Source organism: Nannobrachium achirus (assembly GCF_963921795.1).
Source record: "Nannobrachium achirus genome assembly, chromosome: 18".
Classification (NCBI taxonomy): Eukaryota; Metazoa; Chordata; class Actinopteri; order Myctophiformes; family Myctophidae; genus Nannobrachium; species Nannobrachium achirus.
The window spans coordinates 13,336,733-13,347,446 of NC_137825.1; the positions used below are offsets into that span (position 1 = coordinate 13,336,733).

The window sequence follows — 10,714 nt, forward strand, 5'->3', positions numbered from 1 at the left end:
ACAACCACCCCATAGATAGGCCTCCTAAACAGGTACAATACAACCACCAATACAACCACCCCATAGGCCTCTTAAACGGGTACAATACAACCACCAATACAACCACCCCATAGGCCTCCTAAACAGGTACAATACAACCACCATTACAACAGCCACATGCCTCCCAAACAGGTACACTACAACTAGGGATGGGACGATACGCGATATTATCGTTTATCGTGATAAAAAACACTCCCGATAATCGTAGGCTATCGTGGAGATTTAATTTATCATGATATCGTCCTCCGTCATGCACTGGGATCAATTCACCTTTTATTTGCAGAGCTGCATATCCGGTACCACTTAAACACTCTGTAATTGGTAAAAGGTACATAAGTCTATATAGTACATAGTACAGATACAGTATTTGTTTTCACTCTCTATCAAATGTCTTTGCCAAAAAATAGCCGATCTACAAGCTTACAATGCGTCGCGAGCTTGTAGATCTGCTATTTTTTGGCAAATGTTCCACTCCAGGATAATGGATTTTGATTATCGCGATAATATCGTAAATCGCGATTTATTTTGTCACCATAATCGTGATATGAAATGTTGTTCATATTGTCCCATCCCTAACCCTAACCCTAACCCAACCACCATAGACCTCCCAAACAGGTACTGTACACAATACAAGATCCTAAATAGGTACAAACAAAGGCTTCTGTCCCATGGCAATATTCCAGTGCTTCCCACCCTTTTTTCTGGGATTGTTTTTATAATGTTCTTGTTTTGATCGCAAGACCTTGTTACTGAATGTTAGTCTCCAGGTCTTCTTCACGATATGTCTGACTCTGATTTACTTTGACACTATCGCACATTAGGAGTTCTCAGATGTTTAACTCGGAGGGTGCTTTTCCACCGGCAAAGAACCGGTTCAGGTTCTTTCTCCCGCCTATGGGATGAACCAGAGGTGAGCTTTTCCACGAGAACCGAATTGGTCCCGAACCGTAAAAGTTGGTTCGGAACGGGAACCACAAAATCTTTGCTTCCTCAGGTTCAATCTGGTTCAATCTGGTGGAAACGCAAGCTGGTTCGCGGCTGGTTCGCAAGAACGAACCAAGTTTCCAAGAAAGTTGAACGGCACTGGTGCTTGAACCATGATTGAACCAGAAGAACCAAGGATTTTGTGGTTCCTGTTCCGAAACAACTTTTACGGTTCTGAACCAACTCCGGTTCTCGGTGGAAAAGCTCACCTCTGGTTCATCCCATAGGCGGGAGAAAGAACCAGAAGCGGTTCTTTGCTGGTGGAAAATGCCCCTTTATGTGTTTCTGGTAATAATATTGTCTACTCATTTTGTTATGTCTGTGGCAAAATATTGACAAAAATGACCACCACAAGCCAGCATGGGCGATGACCCTAGACACTGAAAATAAATGTTTAGTGTTCAGACCACTTCACACGCCAGCCATCTGGCTGCGAATTATATCATCACGATATCACAAGTCACAGGTCAAAAATATTTGATTTAGTCTGCGTTGCCCAGTCCTACCGTGGTGTAAATCAATAAGTGGGGTCCTGGGGTCGTTGCCTTGGGATGGTTCAAGGGGGTTCCCCAGATAAACGTTTGATTGTTAGGAACTGTAACTCAGAGTATACAAAATGGAACCAAATATTTTTTTTATATTTGTTTTGGGGCTTTTATGCCTTTATTGATAGGACAGTAGACTGACAGGAGATGGGGAGCGACACGCGGCAAAGGTCCTCCGGATCGGGAATCGAACCGGCGACGCCGCCAGGCATCCATGCCTATGTTGCAATGCAATGCCATATAGTTTCATCATTTGACAGCACGATCATCAGTGTATTTTGGATTCGTGTCAATTTGTGTTTTCAGATATTCAACCACCGTCAATACTTAATAAACTGGACCTTTCACTCCAGTCCATACTTAGTCTGCTCTTTTCCCCCTCTACACCAAACCTCTTGCCAGAAAATATCCGATCTACAAGCTCACAGTGAGCTTGTAGATCTGCTATTTTTGTCTAAAGTTCTCAGGATATGGACGCTAGAGTTCAAGTGGTCAATATAAAAACGGAGATGGAAGATTTCTATCACACAGAGATTTGGAGGACCCCCAGTAGTAACTCTGAGGACCCCCAACAGGTGGACATCGTGCAGGTGTGTGTGGTTGAGATGAAGAACCGGCCCGGGAAGCCTCTGTTCCACCTGGAGCACTTCATCGAGGGCAAGTACATCAAATACAACTCCAACTCCGGCTTCGTGAGAGACGAAAACATCCGACTCACGCCACAGGTAGGCCCGCTCCGCACATTGATCAATTGATTTAATCACAATTAATAATAATAATAAACTTTATTTGTATAGCACCTTTCATGACATGAAATGCAGCTCAAAGCGCTTTACAGAGCAGAAGAGAGAAATAAAAATAAAAAAAATAAATAATTAATTACAATGTTACAATAAAGCAGAAAAATAAAAACATAAAACATTGAAGAACAATTTCAGAACAGTGTGGACGTCAATTAAACTGCACAGGGATTTAAACATTCTGCTAAAAGCAAGAGTAAAGAAATAGGTCTTGAGCTGTGCTTTAAAGCTAGCCACAGAGGCTGCCTATCTTATAGTTACTTTACTAGTTACTTGATTGTACATTACAGTTCACTCGTACAAGGTCAACTAAAAGGACCAGTAAGTAAAATGTTTCTCAGGAGAGGGAAGTTTGGAGCTCTCTGCTGCACCTGCTGCCCCCACGACCTGATAAGCGGTTGAATATGGTTGAATGGATGGATGGACAATTATAGTTGAAAATAACTATAATTATCTACAACCTCGACAACACCTCTCTACTTCTCTCTCTCTCTCTCTCTGTCTCTCTGTGGCAGGCGTTCAGTCACTTCTCGTTTGAGCGTTCGGGTCATCAGCTCATCGTGGTGGACATCCAAGGTGTAGGAGACCTGTACACCGACCCACAGATCCACACCGAGCAAGGAACCGACTTTGGAGATGGAAATCTGGGTACAATTCTGTTACACTCTCTCTCTCTCTCCATCTCTCTCTCTCTCTCTCTCTGTGTAAATTATACAGTACCTTTATTGAAACATGGACTTATTGTAATGAAAGAAAGAAAGAGAAACAGTGTTTGTGAATAAAGCCTGTTCCTTGGTGCTCATAATTCACATAAGAAATCCCACATAAGCGACATCTCTCTGTAAGTGTTGAGCTTGTAGATCTGCTATTTTCAGAGCGCAATACTCAAACGCAATTAAACACAAAAATGACTTGTCTTTTTAGTTCTACTTGATCTCTTCTCCGCTATTGTCCCTCCACAACATTTTAGTCTAGTTTTTATTTGTTGATGAAATTGTCAATATATTTAGGCATAGTTTTAGTCATCATAGCTTTGCTTTATTTCTTTAGTTTTCATCAGTGAAAAAAGGTGCTCGACTAAAGTTTTTTCGTCATGGTTTTAGTCTGTGAAATCATCCCTGGTGTGCTGTATCTTATCAGGTGTGCGGGGCATGGCGCTGTTCTTCCACTCCCACCTGTGCAATAAGATCTGTAAGGTCATGGGCCTGACGCCCTTTGACCTTTCACCTGCGGAGGCCGGCCAGCAGGACAGCATCAACCGACTGCTGGTAAGATTGCGTTGCTTCATTTATGTTCGGAGCGGAAGACACTTTTAGACCAGCCCCCAACGCATGGGACTGTCCTGTCTTAATGAATAGAGCCTCTGCTATAGAACCCGTTTCTTGTTTACAAACATTGAGACTAAATGCACAGGTGACTGTATCATGTAATCAATTCCCATCGCTGATTTCATTGGCTAATTTTGGTACCGACCTGCGCGCGCATCTAGTTCTTATCAGTGTAACGTGGACCAGAAATGTGTCTATTTAAGAATGACATTGAAAGTACAAAAGATACATTTACCAAAAAAAAGCATTTATTTGTTTTATATATATTGTTTCTGTCGGGTGGAAACCTCGTAATACTGATGCGTTTGTGTGATGCTGTTTTGGGAGGTCTGTAGCTTTGTTTTGAGGACATTAGGGGTGCTGGAATACCATGAAGTTATAATCGAGATGACATTGAACTAGTGCTGCTGCTAGTTATTTCTATTAACTCACCGGGTGCCCACCCGTCAAACTCTTTGATGTTGCTGGAGGCCCACGACGTTTTGACGTGTTTACTGTATTTACAGTATTAACTTTCAATCTCACCGTTAGGTCGGGGCTACGCCTGGATGTAGCCCATTAGCCGCTGGTCGCTTCGAGTCGACGCTGAGAGCATCGCGCGGCCGTTTTTCTCCATATACTCCAATGCATTTCCCCATCTTTAACGCCCTTTATCTCTGATGTTTGTTTTATGGCTAAAACTGTGGCGGGGTGCGGCAAAATGTCCATATTTTGATCGGCAATGAACAGTTATGATCAACACTGGTCCATACAGAAAGTTACACAACAACATCCTGTCTGCGGTCATGTGACCAAGTGACGTCATGACGCATGCATTGACGCAGCAGGGCCGGATTCAATACAATGGTGGTGGGCCTGGGCAGCGAGAGGGGATAAATGGGGCTCAATCCAGGGGCACCCGATGTGTTAACTTACACCACTAATAATAATAATAATATCATCCCTCCCCTCCAACCCTCCTGTCAGAAGTCAGCTAAGACGGTGCTCCGGGGCTGTGAGGAGATGGTTGGCTCTCCTCGCGTGCGGACCACGTCACAGAGCCGTGCTCCGCTGCTGTCTCCCCTGTCGGAGACGTCTTCCGTGGACGATGGCGAGGGAGACTCCATCCCCTGCTCCCCTCACATCTCCATACCCGGATCCATGCCCGGGTCCATACCCGTACCCTGCTCCTTCAGCAAGTCCCCTTATGGTGAGCAGTTGGGCGGAAAAGCACTGGCACAGCACAGTGGCGCTGTCGCCTCACAGCAGGGTTCCCACGGTCATGAAATTCCTGGAAATATTTTGAAATTAGAAAAATATTTTTCCAGTACTGGAAAAGTTTTGGAATTGATCAAGGGTCCTGGGAGGTCCTGGAAAAAATAGCTATGCATTGTCTTCGGTTATTGATTTTGTTAATACCTCTGAAATGACATTGACCAAATTGTCTCATATTAGAGGCAGAAATTGTGAAAATAGCAGATCTACATGCCCACAACGCCTCGCAACGCGAGGCGTTGTGAGCATGTAGATCGGCTATTTTCACAATACAACCGTGTTATACAAAATTCCTCTATTCTTAGTGTTTGTCAGGGTGGCGGGGTCCCCAGTTGAAATATGATTATTTGTGCATAGGAGTAAGCGACTCGTTATTGAGCTGAATTATTGTTATATAGTCCTGGAAATCGGGTTAAATATTGTGGAAAAGTCTTGGAAAAGTTTTGGAAATTAATTGGTAAAGATGTGTGGGAACCCTGTCACAGCTAGAAGGTCTTGGGATGGATTCCCGCTGGGGACGCTGTGGGCGTTGGGGGGCGTGTTCTCTCCTCCGCGTCATCGATTTAATTGTGTTTTTGTCGTTTGTCGACGATTACATTTCTGTTTGGCTTGTAGGCTTTGAAGTTGCACATGGCAGACATGACACGTAACCTAAATATACAAAGAAATGACTGACATATCTGACAACTTTACACTTAAAAAAGAACAGTGATTGTGGAAATAGCCGATCTACAAGCACACAATGCGTCAACACGTCACACATTCCCCAGGTTAGCACTCACCCGCGTTATTTTTTACTGATGTTAGGGTTAAGGTTAGGTTAACTCCTCCCACCCCCTCCATCTAGAGATCACCAGTTACTGGAGTAAGAGAGGAAACGACCGCTTTACCTACCCAGTACGGAGATGTGAGAGATTAGGAAAATCTTTTGTACCGGCTGCCCTTAAGCTGTACAACGAGACACATAACGGACGCTTGAAAAGGTCTCCCTTCCTAACTTAGACTTACGGAACCATTGCTGTATTGACTTTGACCTCTAAGGAACAATTGCTGTATTGACTTTGACCTCTAAGGACCTTCCAGGAAGAGTGCTCATGTGCGCCTTGCGGTGACATGCTTCCTAGTTTCTTCTTTTTTTCGCACTGATTTTTGACACTGCACTATTAGGTTGTTAGTGTTGGTAGTTTCTGAGTATTTTTGCTTTGTTTAACATTGACAGTGAGATACTTGTTTGCACTAACTAGCATTGACTGCTATGGTCTCTTTTGCAAGCCACTTTATGTATATATTCTTATATATTATTCGCCCCCTCTATTGATGCACCTTCTCCTTATTGGTACTGTACTGCTCTTGTCTTTGTTTTGTTTTTTTCCCTCTTATCTATCTTTCTTACGTCTCTGTAACTTTGTAAATAACTGTATACTGCTGTGCTACTACTGGACAACGAAATTTCCCCCTTGGGATAATAAAGGTAACTATCTAGCTATCTATCTATCTATCTATCTATCTCCGTCCCCCTGACTTTCGTCACCTCCGCGCAGCCAATCACAAGCTTCCGCTGCCTTAACCCAGTTGCTTTTTTGATACACTCGGACTGAAAGACCTGCAAAAAAAACCTCTCCCCTCCTCTCTCAGGTTTGTCTTACAGCAGCATAGAGGAACATGAGCGACACCGCAGCGACAGCACCAACGACCACAGCGTAGTGAGTCCTCACTTCACCAAGCCTTTTTTTACAAGCAACATACTGTACATGTTGACAAAACCACTTCAGAATATTGATATTTTCCCTTTTTCCCGCCTCAGGGGTCAGAGAGCGGCGGAGACAGTGGCTTCCCCAGCGAGAGGCGAAGTGAGGGAGACGAAAGCGACCACGTTGATGGGGTAAATATACTGGCATTCAGCCCTCCCTGCATTTGTCTCAGCTTAAACCTAGTCCCAAGGTTTTTTAAATGGACTCCATTTATATAGCGCCTTTCTCCAGGTCTTCCTCTTGGCCTTTTAACCGTAACGCCGGCGCTTTGCACCATAAAGTCGAGCCCTGCAGTAACAGTTGACATTTCATTTTAACTCATTCACTCCCGAGAACATTTAACCAAACCACTAACTAACCACTGGGGTGTCCAAGGTGCGGCCCAGGGGACACATTCAAAGAAAGGCTATTATATTGTATTTTTTACAGTGCATGTCTGGTTACATTTGGTAATGTGAAATAAGGTTCATTAGTTATTTGTGTTTTGTTCTGAGCAGCCACCTGACGAAAGACCATTGATATTAAATATGAATAATATTAAATATCTAATTTGGCCCCCATGCATGCTGTATATCATCACGTAGGGCCGTCCAGCTCGCCTCGCCACCAGACAATATTCCGAGTCGGACGAGGACAGTGTCAGAATGGTAAACATTCTAAGGACTGAAGTGTGCCTTCTTCATCACCATAGATAATCACCATCATCATCACCTTAATCTAGCAACCTGCTGTAGCCACCTTGATTCATCCTTTCTCTGTCCTGTCTCCTTACTTTGTTTTCCTCCAAGGTTATTATGGTTTTGAATCCACCCAAACAACTAAGACGTACTGTAGATGAAATAAAGACAAAGACTCAAATAAGGACATATTAGTATGTTTTAGGCTAGCTCGTCTTCTAAACAGAACTTACCATAACGTAGCAATACCAGTAAAGCCTTGTTTTACAACTGAAACAAAAAAGTGTGGTTTTATGTAATGTTTAGTTTTATTTATATCATATTCTAGTTTTTATGTAATTACTTTTGGTTAACTATACTATAATGACCTTGGTTTCCTTTGTCTGTCAATCACTGGTTTCTCCCCATAGATTCTCTTCTTTTAGTCCAGTGGTTCTCAAAACTGGGGTCCGGGGACCCCCAGGGGTTCCAGGGGGTCCCCAGCAAAATGATGAACAATTCGGAAAACCAAGCGGACCCTTACAGGTCCGACAACTCTTGAGAGTGCACAGAGTGGCTGAGAGTATGGCTTATTGATAATGCACACCAAACTGGGGATCCTTAAGGCCTGTCCATACTTTGACCGAAACCGCCGTTTTCGGTCAAAAGGTCCTTTTCTACCATAAAATGATATCCCTCGGGACTTCTGAAAAGCATTGGACCGAACGAGAGTTCGGAAATTTGCACGTCGGAAAACACAACTCACCGAACATTTCGGTCGAAGTATGGAGAGGCCTTTAGAAGTTGGCAGCGTTTTGAGAACCACTGTTTCAGACTGTCTCCTCTCCCTGCTCTGCTCCCTCACTCAGAGACACATGGTTGCTCGCTGCAGACGTAACGCCGTGGCCAGTAGTTACACTCCTGACACTGTGGACAGGGTGACTATGTGTGCTCCACTCCGCTCGGAGGCCCGGAACCAGGGCCTCTCGCTGCTGGTTGTGCTGCTGTGTTGTGTTGCAGTCCAGGGGTGTAAAAAATGTACTCGCATGTAAAATAGTCTGGGGGCTTAGGGGGATAAAATGGTCATTTTGTACAGACGTAGCCTATCTAATGATTTAGCTAGGGCGCGCAAGTTGGCGACCTTCGGGGTCGCCACAGCGGCCAAATCAAGTTGGGCTCCTATCTACACTACTGTATACTAGCAGAAACAAATGCTTGTAATGGATTGAGAATCATGACAAACCCCTAGTTGGAGCCCTCACATCCTACTTAAAGCAGATTTTTTTTTTCTGGGTATTTTCTTCCTGTAGTAGTGTCGATGGGAGCCCAACTTGATTTGTCCGCTGTCCGTCCGACTCGGGCAGGCGCCCTAGCTAAATCATTAGAGCATGCCCTGGGCTACATCGTCTCCAAAATGTGGCGCTTTTAGACTGATTTGCGCAAAATGACCATTTTGTCCCCCTAAGGCCCCCGACTAAAAGTAGCAATGCAAGTTTAAAGTCCGGAATTCAAAACTTAAGTATTGGCATCAAAGTGTACTTAAAGAAAGTACCAAAAGTAGAAAGTACTCATTATTCAAATGTTTTTTTTTCTCAAATGTATAAAATGTATACAACCTCTACCGTATATATGTTACCGGATGTTTGGGTAACGCAGGACGTTCTATGTAAGAGCGCTTGTTTTGTCGTTCACCACACACCAATCACCACCAGGTGGCGACAACAGCCATTCACTAGTGAAGGCGCTGACGTCACTCGTGTGCGACTCTATTTGCGACTTTATTTACTAGCCTAGCCTAGCCTAGCCTAGCCTAGCTTAGCCATTAGCTCCATTGTAGTCACTTGGACAGGGCGTTTATCGTGGGCTTGCCCAGGCCTTACGGCCTGGGCATAAATATAACGATTGCATTCACCACGGCTTCGTAACTCGCGCGGCGCTCCGCCGGCCGCGCGGCCCTGGCCCGCTCTTCGCGGCCACTCGCACCTGCGGTGCTCGGGGGCGAAAAGCAGGACCAAGGTCCGCTGGCCTGCGCGCCGCTTGCAATGTCGTGGACAATCGAGCGGCTCCGCTCCGCCCCGTGCTGCATGACGAGTGCTACGTTTCTCGACCGTCCTGTTTCTCTATCATCCGGTGACATATACATTTCTGCCATTTGAAAATAGACAATCTATAAGCTCACAATGTGTCGCGAATCGCGATGTGACGCATTGTGTGCTTGTCGATCTGCTATTTTCTAAAGATTTGTATACATTTGAAAACTTGTGAAACAGGACATTCTGCACAATGACGACTTTCTTCTTTTGGTACTTTAAAGGAGTAGTTCACCCCAAAAATGATTTTTTGTCGCATTCCTAAGAAAAAATGTGATAACAATGAATTTACCCCCATTCGTTCCGGATGGGGACCCGTTTCGAAACGGGTCCCCATCCGGAATCAATGGGGGCAAATTTAATTGAATCAAATTTTTTTAATTAGTCTTAGGAATGTGACAAAAAACAAAAAATAACTCAAGTCTCCATGGCGTGAGTAATCAATAGAAAAAAAGTCATTTTGGGGGTGAACTACTCCTTTAAGTACATTTTGATACCAATACTTTTGTACTTTTCAGAATTCCAGACTTTCTTTTACTTGTAGAGTATTTCTACATTGCAGTATTGATACTTTTAAGTAAAACATGTGAGTACTTTTTCCACCACTGCTGTAGTGCCTTTTGGTCGTGTTGCTACAAGAGTGAGCGAAAGACAACATTAACCCTGCTGTCTGTTTTGGGCATGTCATCCAAAATGTGTCAACAAATTTGCGCTTAAAGGTGGTTTAAGTGTTAAATAAGTGTTAAATAGCTCTATTTTCCAATAGCAATCATTACTGTGGTGTTTGTTTTAAACTAATCTCTGATAGCTAAGCATGAGAGGAATAAACAGAGTGGGCGTTCTCTTTTATTTGACGATAGTTAGCTAAGTTAGTTAGTTAAAAAAAAACATAAGCAAACTGAATTGGAATTGAAACACTCTGAGCTGATAAATTATCTCTCTCGTGATTGGATGAAATTGGTATCCCCACCTTGAGAACGTATTTTCTGTTTTCTAAAGAGCTGGAGGAGAGACCCCCGTTACTGAACAAACACTCCATAGCGATGATTACAATGCTGCTTCAACCTTCTAACAAACAAACGTTCATTTTAACAAATACAACACTTAAACCACCTTTTTAAAGTGGTTACATTCTCATTTGCATAGAAACTTAAGTCTGCCTGGCAACCTGAAACGCCATCTACCTCCTCAACCCACTCCCTTCTCGGCCTCTTACAAATCAGGCTGTTTTTTGATTCAAAACGGCCTGATTGACAATAATCAGCTA

At 43.7% G+C, this 10,714-nt stretch overlaps 1 protein-coding gene across 4 annotated transcripts in view; it reads left to right on the forward strand.

Moving 5' to 3' along the window:
• The window catches only part of eef2k (eukaryotic elongation factor 2 kinase), a 369,092-nt gene that overhangs the window by 14,134 nt on the left and 344,244 nt on the right, over positions 1 to 10,714 (forward strand). For 3 of the 4 annotated variants that reach the window (XR_013963007.1, XR_013963009.1, XM_080747979.1), the window contains 7 exons: positions 2,144 to 2,293; positions 2,884 to 3,016; positions 3,509 to 3,636; positions 4,663 to 4,885; positions 6,586 to 6,653; positions 6,755 to 6,832; positions 7,286 to 7,348. Coding sequence is in view for 1 of the 4 variants with exons in the window: in XM_080747979.1 (XP_080604105.1) it covers positions 2,144 to 2,293; positions 2,884 to 3,016; positions 3,509 to 3,636; positions 4,663 to 4,885; positions 6,586 to 6,653; positions 6,755 to 6,832; positions 7,286 to 7,348 (843 nt within the window). In the remaining 3 variants the exon portion in view is untranslated. The remainder of the gene's footprint in view (positions 1 to 2,143; positions 2,294 to 2,883; positions 3,017 to 3,508; positions 3,637 to 4,662; positions 4,886 to 6,585; positions 6,654 to 6,754; positions 6,833 to 7,285; positions 7,349 to 10,714) is intronic. The other variant, XR_013963008.1, reaches the window with a different exon arrangement.